The sequence below is a fragment of the Falco cherrug genome, chromosome 7 (assembly GCF_023634085.1).
Source record: "Falco cherrug isolate bFalChe1 chromosome 7, bFalChe1.pri, whole genome shotgun sequence".
Taxonomy (NCBI): Eukaryota; Metazoa; Chordata; class Aves; order Falconiformes; family Falconidae; genus Falco; species Falco cherrug.
The window spans coordinates 50095589-50117182 of NC_073703.1; the positions used below are offsets into that span (position 1 = coordinate 50095589).

Consider the following 21594-nt stretch of genomic DNA (forward strand, 5'->3'; position numbering starts at 1 on the left):
ACGGCTCTGCATTGCTGACTGTGCAGGCAGGAACCTGCTCTGACTTGGCAGTGTATCCTGTAACATTGGAGATGTTTAACTCAAACTCTCCCCAGAGAAATACTAGATTTTTTTACTTTTTCTTTCAAAATGGCTTGTATTTTAAAAATCGAATGGAGCGTTTGCTGCCAATATATTTTTTTCTCACCCTTTTTCCATTTTTACCGTCCTGTTTGAAGCTGTTCTATGCACTTTTGACAGCAGGCTGTCCTGAGGAAATTTTCAATGGTGAATGAACCCAGATTATTCTTTTGTCACCTTTGCAGATCCCTTCTAGACTGAGCCCATTCATGGAAATAAGCACATCTGGTGGTGTTTAAATCTGTTTTGAAAATGGCTTAATTGATCTCTTAGTTGTTGGTTAATTTCACACTTATCCAGGGGAACCTCTTCTTGGACAGATATTTTTTGTTTCCCCTCAGGTTTTGACCTTTGAGCGGTTATTAGGGGATCCTAATTTAAATCCAATTTCAGCTGTTGTTGATAAGACAATGGAAACTGGTAAATGAATGTAAAACCTCTCACCTTTTGAGTCATACTTATTGATGTAACCTACAACGCCTGAAAGCTGTTCATGCTATATGCAAGAGCTTGCTGCATTTCAGTTTCTTCACAATTAGCGCTTCTAGCAGAGATGGAGACTGCCTGGGTATTGTAAAGGGGGCCTGACCGTTACTTTTTACGTTTTCTGTAGGCGAATAAATGTAGGAATTCGCTTTCAGGCAGAAATCCCATCGCTCCGAGACAGGTCTCTGGCAGCAGCTGATGAACATAAAGCAGAGCTGGTGTGGCAGCCATGGGGTGACCTGGAAACCAACAAAGTCACCCAAAAGAATGGTAAGAATGTGGAAGGCTGGTAAACAGGACTGAATTGTCACAGTTGTAGTAGGGGAAACCACATATCTACTGTATGTGTAACTTATTACTTAACTGGTAGCTCAGAGATACTAAGTTCGAGTGGTCTTGAAAACAGTCTTAGGAGTAAAACTCAGGTTGTGTCTGATGGGGCGGGGTGTATGTGTGTGTGTGAGATAGAATTCTATTAATTGAGATAAAATGGGACCATATGTTACTAGTCAGGCAGAGAGCAGCATTTGCTCAGTGAAGCTTCCTTGTCTTTTGCTAACATTTGAATGCCATATGCATTCAATTCCTGTATTTTCAAGGGGTGTTCTACACATAATAGCATTTTTGAGAAATCAAGTTATAGATGGAAATAAGGACAAGGAAGCGGCTAGTAGCAGACTTGGGGAGCTCTTGGTGCACAGGGGTTGTGGCATGTGTAAATCCTGAAGGGAAGAGGAAGTAGGCAGGCTTGGAAGAAATCTTTCTGATGAGAGAGAGGAAAAAAGTGTGTTGTGAAATGGAAATTAACAGTATAAGGGGGAATTTGGGAAATTTCTGAGGTGAAGGGAGATGGGAAGACGTTACAGGAGGGAGGAGATTTGCAGAAAACTCCCTGTATAAAAAGTGCTGCGTGCAGAGTAATGCTGTATGACCTTGTGGTCTAATCAGTTCTTGTGTTCAAATTTGACCCAGATAACTTTGCAAGGACGTTCAACTTCTGAGAGTTTTACTTGCTGTTATGCCTAGTCCTGCTTCAAAAGAGCTAATTAATGTTGCAAAGCCTGTAGGAAAATCCATTTTAATCTTATCTGAATTTGTTTGGTACCTTTGTGGAAATAGTGGAAAACCTGCTAGCTGCTGCCTGTTCAAGCATTTTTCCTGGGGCTGGAACCAACCAGGAGCTGGCATTGCATTTCTTACATGAAGCAAAGGGAAGCGTTCTGGTGAGTCTTCCCAGCTTTTCACCTTGATGTGGTCAAAGATGTTAATGAAGGCCAGGTAACCTGTCATTCCTGAGTGGAGAACCTTGCAAACTCCCTCCTATGCACATGGCTCCCACTGTTTAGTGTCTTTTGGATGTTCCTAAAGTGGGTTCTGCCTCATGTACAGTGCCATGTTCAATTACTGTGTTGCACATTTCCAACTTTGACATGTTTGGCTTTTTAACCAACAGACTGGTAGTCTACCAGGATGAGCAAGCTGAGACTGCTAAATGAATCTTAAGTGTTGTCTTCCTGGGAAGATGACCATTGGAAGGAAAAATAAGAAGCTGGAGCTGAAATTGAGACTAAGCGCAGTGTCTTGCTCCTCTTAGTTTTTGGAAGCACTTTCTCTGTGCATGTTTATAGAATGGCTGTGCTGCTAATTTTACATCAGTACTGTAAGACTTGATACACTTTTGTGAATGCTCTTTGACACCCCTGGGGAGGTAACATGAAAGAGCAGAGCATAGCGTACGGCACAGGGTTGTCATCCTTTTTTAGTTCTGTGAGTGATTTGACTTGGCATAAATCAGCCCTGTGGTCAGGAGTATCCCGCACCTTTTTGCCTGGCTGCTTGTTTCGTGTCCCCTGTGGTGTGCCGGCACTGACAATTGTGAGACTGTATTGACCTACATTGGAGAAGAGAACAAATAAAAAGTAACTTTTGTGCGTATGTGTTAGGTTTCTGCTAGGTAAGTTCCCCGAACCAGCCACCATTGCAAATGCTGTTGCTGGCATTGGGGAGGCGCAAGGTAGCCCCTGGCTGCAGGAGCTCACTGTTAGGGTGATGTAAATTGCTGATGGAAGCATGACTCCATTCTTTCCTTCCTGCTAACTTTGAAAGTGCTTCCAATTTCAATGCAAAGTAAAAAGCAGCTTGAGAGGGTGGTTTGTTTTTATTTTTTTTTTTGGTGTGGAATCTTTCAGTCATGTGAGTGCCCTGTTTATTTTGAAATACTGCTTAGTTAAATGAGGTAAGATCACAATGACTTGAATGTTTACGACAGACATCATTTAGGGCAGTGGTTTTGGATATGAGTATGTAACTTTAGCCTTCAGTAAATGAGAGGAAATTGCTGCATGGTCTCTATGGAATTAACTCTCTCCCAGTGCTGTGGTGGTTGCATTGGAAAGTGGCAATTCAGAGACATGAAGGGGTGCTGGGAGCTTACCACTCACCTGTAAGACTCGGTGGATAGTTGAGAATGTGATGTTTAAAATTGTCCCAGATGTTAAACTGTGCTACCGTTCTTTTCAGTTAGCTTGCCAGAAAGGAGAGGATTAACAATTGTCTGATCTTTGTTTTGGATACCCCAAACACTAAATTAATTCTTTTATGTTTATCTTAGGGAGCTTTGACCAAACTGCTATTGAAGAGGCCAGTACGATCACCTACCCACCCTTTGGCAGATTATCACTACACAGGTTTGTTAACCAGAATAACTGTGTTGCCTGTCTATCATAAAGGAATCTTTCTATTCTTTTCTGTTCTTTTGAGAAACACTGTAACATTAAAGTAAGATGAAAAGACCGCTGTTCTCCCTGATAAGTCAAATGATGGTCTGCCAGGAATTTTGCCTGTGCAAATTACGACACTTCTAATGTAAAAAACACTGCACCTCTCAGAACATGTGCATGTGTGAATTTGCATGTGTGTGTTCTGATTTTCTTCATGGGGAAAAGGGAATATGATCTCTTACATCAAGCCACAGAGAATGCAGAAAGATAGCTAGTACATACAAGAAAGGCTGTGGTAACCTCAGAACCACAGGCTCTCTGGCATGAATTTCCAGGGTGGAGTTAAAGAGGAAGTTTCATGGGAGGAGTTTTCAAGAGTTTGCTGTAGAAACCTCAGCCAACTTTTGACGTCTGTCAACGTTTCTGCAAAATCTCAAGTGCCATAAACGGCCTTTGTTTTGCCTTGTACCTAATTAGAAAATAGCTAGTCATGTAACATTAACTTCGGTGATTTAGAGTGGCCCTAGCCACCTGAAAGACTTGATGTAAGGTGGTGGAGAGACATCTACTAGCTGTGCGACAAACTATAGAAATTACATTTCTTCATTATTGCACGCTCCTACTATAATCGTTGAGAAATAGTACTTGAGTAGTATCTATAAGACAGGAGGAGATTCCAAAATGTGTGTGTTATTAGAGGGAAGGGTGCTAGGACAGTAGGAATATTTGAGATGTAATAAATCTTCGAGTACAGTGGATTGCTGCTGAAGGGGAAGATGCTGTTTTCCTGCCACACCATTTCCCTTGTATAAAATCCTATGACTGGCCACCAGAAAGTGTGTCTGTCTATTTACCTTGCTGTTTTTTTGGAAAACATCTTAATTTATCTAATTGACTGGTTTTTGCAAGCTGAATTGAGTTAACCGGTGGGGATGAGTAATGGATCTAACACAAAGTGATGAGAGGCAGGCTGAAGTGGAGCGGTAGGGGAGGCATTAACAGCAGTTTACAGTTATGCTGGATTAGGTATGATGAGAGACTGCACCCTTGTGTGTGCGTTATTTGTCTTATTTAAGGCAAACATAAAAAAAAAAGTACATAGAAGACTAAACATTTCAAATTTCAAGGGCTTCTGTTACGATTTTTTTTTTCCTATAGGATCAGACAAGTGGAAAGTTGCTGAAAAAAAACTTTTCAACAAAGGCATTGCAATCTACAAGAAAGACTTTTTCTTGGTCCAAAAGCTTGTAAGTTACTTTTGTGTTTTTTAATGACAGCTAGGATACATTCTTATGTATTTGTTCAGCATTTAATACAGGGAGTTCAATCTTAATTTTTATGAAACTGTGGTATTAACTCCTGCACTCAAAAGATTTCGGGTAAGTTTTATCATCCAGCACAGCATAAAATCTCACTAGAAAGCTAGAACAATAGTGTGTTTGTTTTGCTGTTGTTGTTTACTTAACCCTTGTACTTCCGGCATTACTTCCAGTAGTCCATGCTGCAGGTATCACTTCTACAGGGTGTATTTAGAGCGTTGGTTGTGTTCCAGTACAGCTTAAATGGCTTGCTTATAAAACTAAATAGAAACACATCCTTGCTAGTAATGAAAAGGACCAAAGAAGGGTATGTGAATGATGCCTCTTTTAGGATCTCTTTCCAGTTTTCTGTGACAATGACAGTAAAAATGATCCCTCCCGCCTATTTTCACGAGGTATGACACTTCAGTGCTGGGGAAATCACTGAAGGAGAGTGCAAACCCAAAAGCTGCGTACATGTTTACTGAATAAATTCCCAAAAGGCATTCAAGTTGCAAAAGCCCAGAAGCTAAGAATATATTCCAAAACTTCAGGAAAATCAATGATAGAGAATATGTAGATGGTCACAGGTCTGTACTGATAATTTTCTACCACTGTTTGTGTATGAAATGCATGTGTCCAAAACGGGAAAGAGCTGCAAAACTTACTTTCCATTTTTGGATTGGTATTCTGGTCTGATCTTCTGAAGTGCTGCTGGAAAATAAAGCTCCCCCATAAAACTGAAAGGCTTCTCTCAAGCCTGACAGCTCAAATGGAACATTTTGGAGGCTAAGCTTATGAAGTGCCAGGTTCTGTCACCTTTACGTTGACCAGCTTCTCTTTGGGAAGTTGGTCCTGTAGTGACCAGTGAATAACAGTGGCAGTAGGGGATGGGCTGTGGGATGGGGCATGCAGGTGAATATGACGCAGAAAAGGCAGCTCTAACAGCAGTTGTGGTGGAATGGAGCCTACTGAGAAAAGAAAAATATAAAGTGTATTTATTGCACCTTTAGTAATTATTTATAGGCCTTCTTGAAATCATCTATTCTGTCGGACTTTGTTTTTTAAACACTAGATAAAAACAAAAACAGTGGCTCAGTGTGTGGAATTCTACTACACATACAAGAAACAAGTGAAAATTGGTCGGAATGGGACCTTAATCTTTGGGGACATTGATGGTGCTAATGAGAAATCTATGAAAGATGAAGCTGAAGTTGACATCAAGGTAATTTTCTAAATTTTTCTCACCTCTTTTGGGCTATGGTGTGAAGTCTGGTTTTGTGTGTTGTCTCATTTGCTGGTAAAATCAAAAGCAGAAATGGTCTGGCCAGTGTGGAAGAGTCTAGACTCAGAAGCTTATGCCCTGTGTCTTGTAATGACATTTACTGACAGAAACCAAAATTAACAGTTCTTTTATCTTCTGGTGAAGAGTTCCCATAGGTTTGCACGTGTTCTTCCTCCCAGACGGGACATTTACAGTGAAGAACAGGGGCATGTGGAGGAAGAGGAGGAAGAAGAGGAGGCAGAGGAAGGGTTGGATAACAGAAAGAAGAGCACAGTTCCTCTCAAAGATGAACAGACACTACAAGATGGTTTAATAGTAAGTAGCAGTAACAATAGTAAGTGCTGCATTGTGCGTGTTGTGCTTTCTATGCCACCTGCACTCTGCAGCTAGTTTAGAAAATACCAGGTGCAGAGTTCCATACAGAAAAAGTTTCCACCTCTAACTTCTCCCAGAGCCAAGACTGGGCTGCGGTAGCTTAGAGTATTACTAGCAACCAAACTGTGTGCTGTGGTGGGAGAACTGGGATGAGTAAGGGAAAAAAACCCAATATAATTCTTTGTGGTTGGTGCATGCATAGGATCATGATGAGAAATATCCTGAAGACTTCCTCATTAAATTAAATAAACGAAGCACAGGAGCTCAGCCATTGTTTTCCTTCTGATGGTGGGTTTAAGTTCAGTTTGCCTTAACTGTCCCCTCTCTCCAAAGGCCAGCGATGCAAATATGAGCAGTCAAGAGGCAATTGTCACAGGCAGAATTGGAAGGAAGCCAAGGGAGACAACAGTGAAGCCTCGAAAACCCATTATTGCTCCAGTGCAGAGGAGGCGGCGGAAACAGAAGATAAAATCAGATGCTACCAGTAAAACTCAGAACACAGAAAACACATTTCCATGTAAAAAATGCGGCAGGTAAGAGCAACTCCGCTTCCAGCAATAGTCACAGAACTGCAGTAGGCCATCTCCTGTGGAAGTGTATTCTCAAATGAGCTTTCCTTCTGTCTATTTAGGCCAGAGACATTTGCCATAATTTTAATGACTTATTACCCTACTCATACTTGCAGATTAGGAATTTTTACATAATTGATATTAAGATACTACTACTTGGATAATTACCTGCTGCTGCTGACTGTTTTTTCTCAAATGGAATGAGACGCTACCTGCATTTCAGCTGTGTGCAGTATGTGGTGTTAAGCTGCACTCTCAAACAGCTGCTATATTGCCCCTCTGTAATGCTTACATTTTTGTGATGAGTAATTTCTATATATTTGCTAGATCACATATTAAGAACATTAGGACTTTCTAATGAACAGTGGTGTAGAAATACAAGACACTACCATTGATATGGCAGCAGATATTACATCTGGTTAAACTTGCACCAGTCTTTTGTGACTGTAAAATATACTTGTATTTCCTCACATGGTTCTAGTTGTTCTTGTAGCTTTGTTGCCAACAGATTCATAAATGTTAAGAAAATTCAGTTCCCACTTAGGGATATGGTTTAGTGGTGTTCTTGGCAGTCCTGGGTTAACAGCTGGACTCTTATCTTAAAGGTCTTTTCCAACCTAAATGATTCTGATTCCATAAATTGCTTACTCTTCAAACAACAGTGTCTCTCGTAATACCAGGGTTATCCCTTTATTTAAAAAAGGCACCAAACTAGGGCATGGCAAGGAAATGAAAACCCTGTCTAGGTGCATCACCAGGAGTGCTGACAGATTCCTGCTGGGGCTGGGACTTAGCTGGCCCTGCCAAGGTACCCTCAGACAGCATGTGGCATTGGGCAGCGCTGTGAGAAGTCGGGCAGCTAGGATTTGATCCTGGCTACTGACAAAGGAGAAGCAGACAAGGGTTCTTAACGTTGTCTAAACTTTTCTCATGGCATTTGGTGCAAAAGCCAAATAGTTACTGGTGAAAGATGGAGGGATAGGTCATAGAAGTGCAAAGTCAGGAGGTAAAAGCTCAAGCGTTTCTAGCTGTGTGGACAAGGCTCAGGAGTAGTGGCATTTGGCCATTGTTCACCTCCACGTTTGTTGTATTTTTGCAGCATAGGGGGAATTCCTAAAAACCAGGGCCCTGTTGTGTTAAGCAGCACATGTGTATTTCGGGTACCCGTGCTGCCCATCTGAATTTAGAAAACTGAAGAGCTGAATGAGAGGTAAGAGGAAATGGCCACATTAAGAAACAGAGTGGTTTGAGGGTGCTCAGGATCCCCGCTGGTATTCCACCTAGCGCTGGCAGTGCCGAGTCAGAAGGAGTGTTTGCTGTAGATGCTCTATTGCAATGCCAAAGTGAGTTCCTGTGCTGAAGGTCAGAAACTTGAGGCTGCAGCAGCAGAAGCTCTTTTGGAGAATTAATGAAGGAGGCTGTAGGAGAGACCAATGCTAACGTACGTGCGTGCTTCCTCAGGGTGTTCTACAAGGTGAAGAGCCGCAGTGCTCACATGAAAAGCCACGCGGAGCAGGAGAAGAAGGCAGCTGCACTGAAGCAGCAAGAGAAAGAAGCAGCGGCAGCAGCAGCAGCCCACAGTCGGGCCCGGCAGGAAGAGAGCAGTGACAGCGGGAGCAGCAGCAGTGGAAGCAGCAGCGAGAGCTCAGATGAAGAAATATAGCAGCAGACCAGAAGTGGAGGGAGTAGCGAGGCTGGACCCAACCTCCCTCTTGGTGGTCTCCCTCTTTTTTGCTTGCACTTTTCTTACCTGAACATCAGGTCTCAGTTTCAGTGCTGCTGTTTCCTCATGCTACGTGTTCCACTTCACCTTGCCAGTACTGACCAAGCCGGAATGGTGGATGAAAAGATTTGATTCAACTTGGCTTTTTTTTTTTTTTTTTTTTTTTTAAAACAAATAAGGGGTTTCTATTCTATTTATAATGATACCTGACGTACATAACGGAACAATGTCACCTGCAGTGGAAGTAAGTTCTCTCTCAGGTCAGTCAGACCTTTCTTTTTGTGCTTGACACAGGAATTGTGATAACAGGACTCTTGAATATAAAAGTTTCCAGACAAAAGTGAGAAAATTATGCTCTGCTCTGAGCTAAGTGTATCCAGTTACTGTGACACTGGTGATTTCTAGATGTTTCCTTTCTCAGCAAGTTCTCCTTCCTGTTACACTTTCCTGCCTTCCTTTCTGAGTACTTACTCAGGCAGCCAACAAGTTTTGTGGAAAGATGGTGTGCGCTTTTGGCCTCTGCTTCACAAACATGAGAAGCGGGATGAGCAAGACACTCTTCTTCCTTTTGAGAGGAAGTTTTATTTTTCAAAAAGAAGCTTGAGGTGGTTTCTCTTATGCCATTAAGAATGCAGCAGTGGATATAAAAAAAATCCTGTGGGATTAGAGTAGCCACAGAGCTTGTGGGTTGTCTCATCTTGGAAAACAAAATAGTCTGCCTTTGATTGACTCAATGGAAAGTAGTCTGGGCTTTACAAGTGCAATTTGAAATGAAAACTGCTGGTTTTGACTTTGCATAAATGGGAGCAAGCTGGTTTAGCGAAAATGAACCAGGACCACCGTGTGCGCTGGATTGTGTGCACCTCTGAGATGGGAGGAATGGACTCTCGTCTCCAGCAGTGATCCCTCTGTGAATGGCTTTTACATGGCTTTTACCTCTCAACGTGCCCATTTCTGTCTTGTGGTAGCCCTCATTTATTCCTTGAAATTCCCATCACCAGGAGCCTGTGTGGTGGGGCCCTCATTTCCCAAACACCTCCTGTCAGACAGTACATACACACAGGAGAAGCTCATCACTTGTTTCCACACCAGTGGCTGGACAGCACTGCCCGCGGGGTTGTCCTGCTGTGAGCCTTGCTCTCCGCTGAAAGGCCGATTCTTCCTTCAGAACTGACACATGCTAACAGCCCAAAAAGTCTAGCCACCAAAAGCCTGCTGGTGAAGGAGAGTTACAAAGAAGTAGTCCAGGTGACATAAATGTTAGATTTGCACAGGAACGTTCTGTACATCTTTATAGCCCACATGTATCATTATTTTGTAAAAACGCAAGGAAACGGATCACTTCCTTGTGCTTCATAGCTGGTCAGTCCTGGCTCAGCTCCCTCCCTCTAGCCAGCGCTTAGCACAGCGCTGAGCCCCCAGCCACCCCAGCCTCCGAGTGCCAGCGCTGCGTCAGATTGCGTGGGCACTGCGCCACTGCGGCTGTGCTGCAGGAGTCAACTGCTCCTGCATTCCCGAGCAGGGATCCTAGGGGGGCTGCTGGACATGAACTACAGTGTTCCTGACCGGCTGATTTTTATTTTATTTTTTAAAAAAAAAAAATAATCTTGACCCTTCATGCTGCTAGATAAATTCCAGGTTGACTATGGAAAGTGGCTTTAACTCCAGTGTGCCATCTGGCAATCTTTTCCTGCCCTGTGGTTTTATGCAGCCATGATTGCTTCACCCTCCAAGTCTGGGAGGCTGTGTATTGTACCATGTTTGCTTTGACATATATATGCCTTTGCATAGAATCCTTTTTCTTGATAGCAGAAACAGTTACTACTTTTACAAAACAAGTAGGAGTATCATTAAGGACTGCACTTCTTTCCATGTTGACACTTTTGCCTTTTAAGTGTTCAATTTTCTGCCAAGGGTGTATTTTTCATTCCTAACAAAATTAGGTTTCCTTTCAGCATTTGGATGACTGTTCCATGTCCCTACATGCACAGGTCTGGTTGACTAACTAGGCTGTGGAAGCAGATGGCATGTCATGAACTGTTAAAATCATTCAAAAACTGCGAAGAACTAAAAGCTACAAATCTTTAAGAAGCAGCTTCAGCAAATCAGTCTTCCTGTTAAGAGTTTGTGTTGATTGTTAGCTTTTTGCATTTGTAAATTGGAGAGGACGCTTGTCTGCCATTATCCTAGGGCCTTTAGAGAGAAGAGAAGCTTTAGCACACTGTGCTAGGGCAGACAGTAGGTGCGGCAGCTAGACCTTGTGCTTGGCTTGTGCTGGGGTTAATTCCAGTAAAAAGCAATGATTCATTTAAAGTTCTGAAGTATGTTTATGGGAAACTACCAGTAGTTTCCAGATCTTGAGAACTACAGGGCAACAAGTTCAGAAACAAGCAGGGCTTGTGAGTGTATCTAAAAAGGACTTAAAGTAACGTAGTTATTGTTATATTGTCGGAATGAATGCCTTTGCCTGGAATAGCGTGTTGCAGCAGCAGAACAGCGTGCAGGTACTTAACAGAAACTGGGAAGGCCTAGAAACACATACAAAATGGAGATGGAGGTTGAACTGGCACACAGCAAGAAACACAGAAAAAATGGAAGATTTATTTTTTTTACTTTTTTTTTTAGATTGGAGGGGAGATCTGATTAAACTTGAGAACTAAAATAACATTAAACAAACTGTCTTAGGAAAATGCCTTTACTATCCTTGCTAAAACAGTGCAAAATCAAACAGTGTATGACCCCTTAGGAAAACACGAAGACTGTCCATACTGGGCAAACCAAAGCCCTGTCTAGCTCCCAGTCTTGTTTCTGACAGTGGTCAGGAGCAGATGCTTAGGAAAAAAGCGAGGGACAGTACGGACTAGCCGGTGTAGTTCTAGCTAGAAAATAAGTAGAAGAACTTATGTGTGTTTGTAAGGCAAATCTGCAGAGATGCGTGCACTGAAATGTACCATTCTCCTCATGGGCGGAAAATCGGGACACTTCTCTGCCTTTTACTCTTCTGCTCTCTGTATCTACCTGCATTTACTCTAGTACTTTTAGTATCTGGAAGTATGCCTGTGTGATAATGAGCAAACATTTAGTCATGGCCCTCAAGTCGTCAAGCTTGAAGTAGTTTTAGATATGGCATAGCAAATTATGGTGACAACTGATCAGATGAAATGAAGTACAAATATTTAGGGAGCAAATCATGGGATTGCTTTAAGTATCAATTTAATCTTCTTTCAGATATGATGATGCTTGAATGCAAGCACTATCACAATCTTCCAAAGACCAGGTCTTTCACTGATTCTCCCTATTACAGGAAATTGATATGAGAGTAATTTTTCCTCTCATCAACAATAAGTTATTGAGGTGCTGATAAGAACAAATAAGGTGTTTTCTTTAGTTGTCCAAAAATAGTGTGTCTGTTACACACTGAATCTAGTACTGGTTGTTTCTCTCCCACCCTGCTGCAGTAGAAGAAAACAGGAAAATTTGATACTGTGAGGTCTGTCACTGGAAGAAAATTGGAAAAGGGCTTTTTCTGAGGATAACCTCAGACAGCTGTGGGTGAGCATGGCTGACCAAAATCAGGTAAATGTTCCAAGCAAGTGGCATCAAATGGAAATCTTTCTGAGCGTGTTTACATATTGCTAGTAGCCACCAGAAGAGCTCTCTTCTGTCATGGTAATAAGTAAACATGCTCCCTAGTGTCTTGTTCAAAAACAAACACCACCAAATCTGCTGCCCGCTTGCTTATAGTAGGAGTTTGGAATTCATCTACATCTGAATTAGATCCTGCCTACTAGCAAAAGCTGGCAGAGAATGGTTTTAAAACAAACCAACCAACCAACCCCCAGTTGCTGAGGACAAAGCATTTGAATGGAATTTGTCTAATCTGCAATGAAATCTTTTACTTTTCTTAGCCGGAGAAAAAGTAACTTGAGTGGGTCTTTACTGCAGCACAGTGTTAATTTAAGGCTGTGTTGTTCCAATTATGATTTTTAAATCTTGTCTATGATATAAAATTCTTGTCTCTGTCCTGTTGATTTGTCCATTTTAAAACCCTATGCTCATTATTTTCCATCATTTAAAGGCCTATTTATTGATTACATTTAGTAAAGGGGCTTGCTGTTAATTTAGAAAAAAGGCAGTGTATGCTCAGTCATTAAGCTGAGTTTGAACAAAGCATCTCTTTGCTATAGGAACAAATACATACAGACTGCAATTGTGTAAATGCATCCTAATAGATTTGCCTTTCACAGTGTGAGATCAGGCTTCAGGTGGTCATATACCCAAGCAGTCAGGTGGCTGTACTTCAAAACCATTACCTGTTTGAGTCTTGATGGCAGCATTGGGCATTGCGGAGATGCAGCGACGGATCATCTTTTGCCCTGTTTGCATCCTTCTGCCTGTGTTGTCTGCCCTTTACGGATAGATTCAGTCTTTCAGGTTTGTGATCTGCATGGAACAGCATCTCAGTTTTGTAAGACTGCGTGTGAATATAATTGCTAGATAACATGCATGCACTTCTGATGCATATCTGATATAGCTACAGCTGTTTTGCAGTCTAGCTGCAAGAACAACTCTGCATTTTAATTTATTTGATGTTTTTCCATTTACTGAGACAGGTAACAGTATCTGAGAGAACTCAACTCTGTAAGTCGAAGGCCTGCCGAATTTCAGTCAGCTGTGCAGGACCTTGGCGTTTTGCTAGCTAGGACCAGGTAGGCGTATAGCTGTTTAAAGGCAGGTCAAAGAGAGACTTTCTAAAGCTTAAGGGTAACTCATCTATTAATCCCGTACTGGACGTGTAATGTGACGTCCAAATTAGCTATAAATACCCTCTAATTTATCAAACTGAGGCTTTTGGTCACTTCGCATTGCAACAAGCTTAGATTAAAATCAACATTCAATTAAAAGGTGTTTCCTAAACCATGCAGAGTGAGCTTTCTCGCTCTCAGTGATTATACACTTCTTAATTCTCTTTCAGGCAGCGGACTAGAAAGTTCATATATACATATATATATATATATATATATATATATACACATATCCTATTTTAAAAGAAATGGGAGCAGGGAGGACTATAGCCATAGAAGTCTTGTCTGCTTTCATACAACGGCACTTTTAGTCCAATGATTACCTCTGCCAGAAACCTTATTCTAAAACACATTTTCCCACAGACTTCCTTTTCTCCCTGTTCTATCTTCTGATGTATGTCTGAAAGTTTATAAAGCTTTAAAGAGACAGAGAAGCAGTGTCTACAAATGATGTTTGATTTTTGTCTGGGGGGGGGGTGAGTTTCTCTGTAAATTTGTCACTTGGATTCAGCTGCTTTCCTTGCCCTCATTCTCTCCCGTGTCAAATGTTAGAAAGACACAGATGTTGAATCCCCAGCTGTCTAAGGATTTTTCTTTCCAAGACTAGGATTCCGCTGACAGCTGAGCCTGAAAAAACCTTAACTTCTCCAGATTAAAGACAACATATATTTTTATAGAAATGTAATTGTATATTTTAAAAGTTTCCTGCAGCTTCTCCACATGTATTTTTCCCCTTTTAGTTCAGATTTGATATCAACTTTTTTGTGTTCATTCTTCTTATGTTCTGTTTTTAAATTTGTAGCAAAGCTTTGGTGTACTGTACAGGAGCAGTCAGCCTTTGTAATTACTGTATAAATGCTTTATAATAAAGTATATTACTTTTATTTTAACAAGTGAGCAGACACTTCCTTTTGCGTGTTTGCTGCCTAGGGCACCTTTTAAAAGACTGTTACATGTTTAAAATGTACATATATAAATATATTTACCTGTTGCTGTACAGTTGTGATAGACTGGACTGAATTTATTTTTTGTGTGCTTTTTTATAAAATATTAATACACTAAAGGAAATCTTGCTGATGTGATTGTAATGTACTATGTAACTTATTTACTTAATATCCTCTATCTATCTAAAAACCCTTTTATTAAATGAGGTTTAAAAAGTAGTTTCATAGCCGAGTTTTTCAATGGTACGAGGGGGTGGTTGGGGGGCTCAGGCCGATAGTGACTGGTGCATTCATGCAAGGGAAGTGGTTACAAGTCCTTGTAGCTAGTCTGCTCTCATCACACCCACCTCTGTGTTTCCCACAGCAATCCTCGAGGCCATTTCTCAACGTAAACTTCCCCCCGAAGACAGCAGCCTGCAGTGTGTCTTATGTCTTATGTCCAAGAAAATAACTGGCAGATGCAGCTCCTGTTGCTTTACAGGAGTGTTGAGGGGGTGTCCCGAGCACCTTCCCAGGATGCCAGCAACGACCTTGATAGCGTGTTAGAAATTTGTGGGGAATAGTTCTAGGCCTGCCGTGCCGTAAGTAGTAAGTAAGGCCAGCGGGATTCTGACACTACCTGAAACAACTGCAAAGCCAAGTGGGCAAAGGCAGCATGGAGTAACTTGGTACATGAGAGGCCTGTATCCAGTCTGAATTCCTGGATGGCTGTGGCTGGGACAGAAAATAGAGACTGAAGTAAATCCAGAGCTGCTGGAAAAAAGAGTTAATGTTTTCCTGCTGTTTAGTAGTTGAATCTGCTGGTTGTAGAAACAATTACTTCAATTGTAGATCATATTGCATTGTATTTTTCAATGGTAGAGTTTAAAAAAGTTTTAGTCAATACCGCCTTAAAGGCACTTAGCTGAATTAAGGGTTTTTTTAAACATTTTTATACAGTGTTAATCTCACTTCCTCTGACAGCAGCTGGATCTCTTGCTGTTAATTTTCAATATTAATTTGCTTCCATCCAGCCTCAAAACAAAGGTTCCTTCTGCTTTGGTAGTTAACTGGTTTTTAGTTAACTAAGCTACAGAGGTGTTTCTCACACCTGTGGGCATGAAGTCTTTAAAAGCTGCAAATGTTTCACTGCATAAAGCAGATGGCAGAAACAGGTCCCTGTGTCTGACTGGCCTCCCGCTAGGTTTCAACCTATGGCAGCACACCTGTTCTGGTTTTAGTTGTTAATTTATGCTGGCAAATTTTAATTTCAGTATTCTTGGTAAAGCTGGCAGGAGAAAGACTCGGCTGAAGCCATTAAAAAGCTTTTTTTTTTTTTTTTTTCAGCTTGGTCTAGAAACCCTTGGTTTAATTTACTCCTGTGGCCGTTGGTCAGCAATAGCATTTGGAAAAGTCATATTTTGCTTGGTGGGCAAAAGAGACGGGGAGCACCAAAGCTTTCGGTTCAGATAGCAGAGCAGGACTTTACTTGGGGCTTTAAATAATGTATTTACCTCCCTGTCAAAGCCAACTGGCAAAAGTGCTAAGATTTGACTATTTTGTGCCAAAACTGTGAAGCCATGCATGTTGCAGGATGCTATTGTTGTCGTTATTGAGACTGGTTGCTGTGGACTGTGGGGTATAAAGCTTTTTCTTGATACTGGAGTTTTGAAATTACATTTCAGTAACACTGTCTTATTAATCAGTTAACCTTCCGTTGTTTGGGTTTAATGGAACTGACAGAATATTGCTGTTAACCGAAATTCCAAGTGAATTGTAATTTTGTACTGAAGAAAGACTAGCCATTTATTTAACTTGAGGGGTTTTTTCCCCTCATATAGCAGTAGTAGACTTTTCTTTTAGGACCTAAGAACAAAGTGTGACAACCAGTGTCTTAAAAGATTGAAAAATATTTATGTATCAGATGACAACAATCACAATATATCAGCATTTTTAAAGTCTAGGTTATTTTCAGAGGCAATAAGGAAACAGCATTTACATACTATCATACTATAAATACATTGCTCCCTGAGCAGCTAGGAAAGTTTAATGAGAACAAAATTTAATTTCTGAACACTCTCCACAAGCTGAACTATTTCATTACACAACAGCCAGACGTTTGTATAAAATAACATTATATTATTTTTAAACAAGTTTCACAGAATAACATTTATAAACATAGGCCTAAATAATTTAAACACAGCAGACTTAACAGCTTGGCCATGCTACAAAATTACTGTATACAAAAGATAGCCAAAGAGGATGTTAAAAGTGCTCTCTTGCTTGAAGGTTTTTCTAGATGAGTCTACTTCTAGTGTAACCTGAGTCATCTGCTGGTTCTCGGGTCTCTTCTCACATTTTTCCAGCAATTCTCAATATAATCACTGCATATATCAGCTCTTTGAAAAGAGGTCAGTGTGCTAACAGGCAAGTAAAAGACCTAGCTATTTCCTATCACTAATTTAATTTTAGGATATTTCTCTAAGGAATAAAGTGGATGCTAATCCTTCATATTTCACTGGGAAAAGCAAAATTCTATATGGCTTGCAAGTTTTACATGGGTGCTCTTTTCATCCATGAATAATAATGTGCTTACTGCTTTATCGGATGCAGCGTGATAGGGAAGGGCAAAGAGGCACACAGAAAGACAAGCCTTTCCGCATTTTACTCGGCCCCTCGCTATGGGCGTGCAGGCCGAGCTTTGCTTTTAGCTTATACGTGACGTGGCGTAGCACCATCGATACGCAGATCAGCTGCTTTAATTCTGCCACCTATGTCTTCCACCACATCCAGTGCTTAATTTTAAAGTGCAAATTTTAAAATTTAGGAAAACTTTACTTATTTTGGAGGAAAAGAAGTTCAGGGGAGGTTGATTTGTTCTTGAGACTAATCATGATTCATCAGGCGAAGCAACATGAAGCTGAATATTCCACCCAGCTTTGAGCATCTCCTGACAGATGAGAGCCAGAGTTTATTCTTTTCTTACTGTATTGATTCATTGAGATTTGACATACAGTTTTTATCTGAAAGGTTTTTAACTTTATGCTAATTTATCACAGCATGAAGGGTGAAAGGCGAGGGAAATCTTCTAAGTGCCCTTACTGCTGTTACAATTGTGCTGAGACTGGTTGCTCCGTTCCTTCAATATTGATTTTTTTTTTTTTTTTTGGTGGTAACTATAATACAGCCCCCCCCAAAAAAACCTTAGTGAATTTGTGCTGTTAATCTGTGAAAAGAGCTGATGACAGTGGGCCCCACAATACACACAGCTCTGCTGACAACTGCAACAGTTCTTGGACCAATTCCCACAGGTACAGCCTGTACTGGTCACTTACAGGAGCCAGAAACTGCTCTTACCCCTCACGTCCTCTCACGGGAGCAGTTTCATTCCAACCATCACCAGGCAGTCAGTACACTTAAGTTTCTATTCTGCTCTCAAAATATAGCCAAAGCATAGAGTATTTGCTGTATCAAACATGACCTTCAGAAACGTACAGACTTGGACCATACTTATATATTCATCAATCAGCAGGATTTCTTGGCATTGGACTGTGCTGGTTGCTCACTTTCTCTCCCGTTGCGTTCCATTTGAGGTGCTAACGTAGCCACACGTACCACACTTGTAGATGATGTGCTAGGAGGGACCAGCTACAGGGGTTCAAACGCTTTTCTTTGTGGCCAAGCACTAGCACACGAGCACTGCATGGTCTGTTCTGAAAACGTCTCTAAACATGGAGATGGATTCGGCATTTCCATTTGTTGGCAGTATTCACAGGTCAAGTTTCGCTCCCCTCTGGCTCTGGTTCACGTTAACCACACTTCAGTTACAGTCGTCAAGGGCACAGGCCAACCCCCGTGACCCACCCGAGGAGCTGGGGGCAGCAGGGGCTGAGTGTGCTGCCAAAGCACATCACTTTGCCAAAGCGGTTGGCTGCAAGTGAACGGAATGGCTTAGGTTTAAAAGAAGCCGGTGTGAAATGGCTGTTGACTGTATATGTACCCTCCGTGCCGCTGTGCTGCTTGGTCAGCGGTGCCTTTACTCACGCTAAAGCTAGGGGAGTAATTCTAAAAGAAATTACATATGAATATAAAGTTGTCTGCAAGAACAAGCCAGTGAGCTTGTTAACTAAGAAACTGCTTTCTGGTCAAGAGAACAGAAATGGAAATGTCTGGAAATAGTTTGTGCTAGGTGAAGAATGTCCACAGTTCTTGCCATTGCACTCTTGACCTTGTTTTAAATAACAGATCTAAATCAAATTCAAGCTGTATCAGCAATCGCCAGTTTACATTGGAATGCCTCTAAGAATCATAGAAACTAGACTGTGATTGTCTTGTAATCTACTTCACGCTCTTCACTTAGAAGTTCATCAGAGAGAGAATATCTTGTACTACACTTCTGTCTGGAGCTTGAGATCAATACCACTGTTGCCTGGACCAATTCTACCTTTTTATCTCTGACCATGACTTCCAAGATTTCAACTCCTGCCACACCTTCACAAACAATTAAGAATGGTGTTCTGCCTCCATTCCTTCTATGCCTGGCAGGTTGTTGCCATTTTAATTTAAGAAAAGATGGTACTATGAATTAGAAGAAAAGCTTGTAAAAAACCAAAAATGAGCTGCAGAAAAATCTACTCCAGTGACAGAGAATATTGATCTATTCTCTGAAGAAAAGAAAAACACACTGTTGGCATCCAACAGTGCAATCATGTATGTTTTCATCATTGTTTAATGCTTTCCACTAAAAGTAGTTACCTGTTATATCAGGAAGCTTTTCTAAAACTGCTTACCCTGCAATATAGCACACTTGGTACATCTTCAATACTTTTATTCCCAATGCCCACTTTCCATCTCATCTCACCTTCCTCACTAACTACATACACTTCCTCTCACTGCTTCATCTGTGCTTTCATCAAGGCCACAATTTTCTGTCCTCAAGCCCAGGTTTTCCGTTCATTGTTTGTTTCTGTGTTAGTATCGGCCTACTTAGTTATAGGGAGATTCCAGAGCTGAGAAGGATTATGTCCACCAGTGATCCAAACCAAGACTAGGAACCAGCTGTAGGCTAATAGGCCACATATTCCAATCTGAAATAACTTCTTAGTAAAAGACAAAAAAAAGAAAAAGCTAGCAGGTATTTTAGTCTCACTGAAACCATGCAAATTCCCATTGCCTCTTTAAAATAAATAAATATATAAGTTATACTTGGCCTTCTAAGCGATGCAGTCGAGTTCCACTGCGAGAAGCCCAATTCGAAACTTAAGGCCGGTAACAAGTTATCATCAGACCAATACCTTTTTTGTGCGTAGGTCCACAACTACTGGGCTTGTTTGGCGTAACAGTTAAGGGGATGAAAAGGCAAACTCGCATATTTAAAATACTGAGGGATTCACATGACAAAAATTAAACACAACAAACCTGCAATGTGTCTCTAAACCACAACATTGTTCTTCTGGCCTCAGCATCTCCAATGACAACGTTGGCCAGCTGCACCTAACGAGCTAAAATGGTTCTATTAGAACCCAAGAGCGAACAACAAGCACCATTAATCAGGGATTAAAAATAGCTATGTATTAGTTTAGGTGAAGATCTCTTGCTAGCCAAACAACAGATAGACTTGGCTCCACTAGTCTCTACAGAAGGTGTCATAAGCTTGACAAAATTGGAGTGCCCAAATTTTGGTAACTAACTCTTTGGGTGAGACTCTGCAGATAAGCTGGTCTTTTAAAAATTGCCCAAAGATTTTCTTCAAAACAAACATTTCATATAAAAGTTCTATATGCCCAGCTATCTGGAGTTACTTAAATAATTAAATACCCAACAAGAAAGTGTCATCAGTTTGCTCCTTCTTCATCTTCTTCTTGTTTAATAACTAGAATACCTAGAAGGAAAAAAGAGAGAAAAAAAATCTGAAGAGGTTTAGGAACAGATTATGCAAAGACAATAGTTAATACTGATACACCTGAAAGCTCATCTGGACTGTTGGAAAGAGCTGGACTGGCAGAAGGAGTTGTATTTCCTGCCACTGCTTCTAACTGACATAAACCTCTGCATACTTGAACTTTCTTAACCGGAAAAGCCTTCAACTGATGACATCTTCTGTTGGATGTTTTCCCAACTTCTTAAGTAATAGGGAATAAAAAAAGGTACTAAAGCAGGACCTGCAAATATCAGCCTGCCTTGGTCTCTGGGAGACACACCACATCAGTTCAATTGCTAATGACCAACTAGCACATCACCCTTGTTGGGCCCCTACTTTGTGCTGCTGTTTCCACAACATACATGACCAAGTTTTAGTACAGGATACCTCCTTGTAGTAGTAGTTCCAGACTACAAAATACAATTATATCAATGTGGATCTGAGAAGCTGTATGGTCACATTTTAGGGATAACTTGGATGTCATGGAATAGAGAGGCATTGTGCAGTAGTGTCATAGTCTATACCCACCCCTCGGGTACTTAAATAATATCTCTTTTTAACAGCCATGTTGAGCAAAGACACCTCAGATCATGGCAGTCTGCAGGGTTCATGCCACCTCATGGTAATTTGTTCTTAAAATAAGCTGAAATGCAATAGTCAAAAGAGATTTATCAAGTCATAAATTTTCCCCACAGTAGCAAAACCCAGTAGTACAGGTAAGCTCACAGCATGCTGAAATGGCACAATCAAATACACGCCTAAATAACTAGTACAAGAACAGCAGGTCATGAAGGTGTATGTCCATTCACCTGTGCTGCCACCTGCGTATCGGGAGCTGGGTCACGCTGATGCTTTGCTCAGCTTGAGGCAGACTAGGACTATGGTGAGCCTTTGTGGCGAGAGTCCTTCGTTTACTGTAAGATTGGGGTGCTGTGTTTCTTTTTTCACAGGTAGGAAAAGGAAAATAAACCCACCAGAGCCTGGTTTGTGTTGTGCTTTAGGCACCTAACCGCTGAGCAGGGTTCCTGGCACAGGAACTAACAGAAAAGGGATGCGTACCTGCTGAAAGAGACCTTCGGTGCTTATTTTTGTTCAGAACATCTTCAACCATCTCAATAATTTTGAGGCCCCTGTATTAGCCATTTCACATACAATACATAAGCGTAACAGGACCCTGGGGCACTGCAACAGGCAACCTTATGGCCAGCTACAGTGTTTCTCACATCTTTTTTGCTCAACGTTCTACCTTTTGTGGTTTCCATTCTTAAATATCATCCTCTCTTTCTACGTTGCATAGGAAATGTACCTGCCTAATTCAGAGCTGTCTATTGCTCCAGGGTGCAAAAATGCTTCAGGAACTAAGGGTCTAA

General features: G+C 41.2%; 2 protein-coding genes across 11 annotated transcripts in view; one reads left to right on the forward strand and one right to left on the reverse strand.

The window, feature by feature from the left end:
- Positions 1–8738, forward strand: part of MIDEAS (mitotic deacetylase associated SANT domain protein) — a 49096-nt gene extending 40358 nt beyond the window's left edge. For both annotated transcript variants that reach the window (XM_027808029.2, XM_005441164.3), the window contains 8 exons: positions 734–876; positions 1726–1829; positions 3218–3293; positions 4485–4573; positions 5700–5849; positions 6054–6224; positions 6618–6817; positions 8315–8738. In XM_027808029.2, coding sequence (XP_027663830.2) covers positions 734–876; positions 1726–1829; positions 3218–3293; positions 4485–4573; positions 5700–5849; positions 6054–6224; positions 6618–6817; positions 8315–8516 — 1135 coding nt within the window. In that variant the 3' untranslated portion in view covers positions 8517–8738. The remainder of the gene's footprint in view (positions 1–733; positions 877–1725; positions 1830–3217; positions 3294–4484; positions 4574–5699; positions 5850–6053; positions 6225–6617; positions 6818–8314) is intronic.
- A 6515-nt stretch (positions 8739–15253) lies between these two features.
- The window catches only part of LOC102053300 (dynein axonemal light chain 1), a 30945-nt gene continuing 24604 nt past the window's right edge, over positions 15254–21594 (reverse strand). For 6 of the 9 annotated variants that reach the window (XM_027808033.2, XM_055717175.1, XM_027808032.2 and 3 more), the window contains one exon: positions 15254–20185. In XM_027808033.2, the coding sequence (XP_027663834.1) occupies positions 20139–20185 (47 nt within the window). In that variant the 3' untranslated portion in view covers positions 15254–20138. The remainder of the gene's footprint in view (positions 20186–21594) is intronic. The other 3 variants (XR_008733326.1, XM_014281484.3, XM_055717174.1) reach the window with 2 other exon arrangements.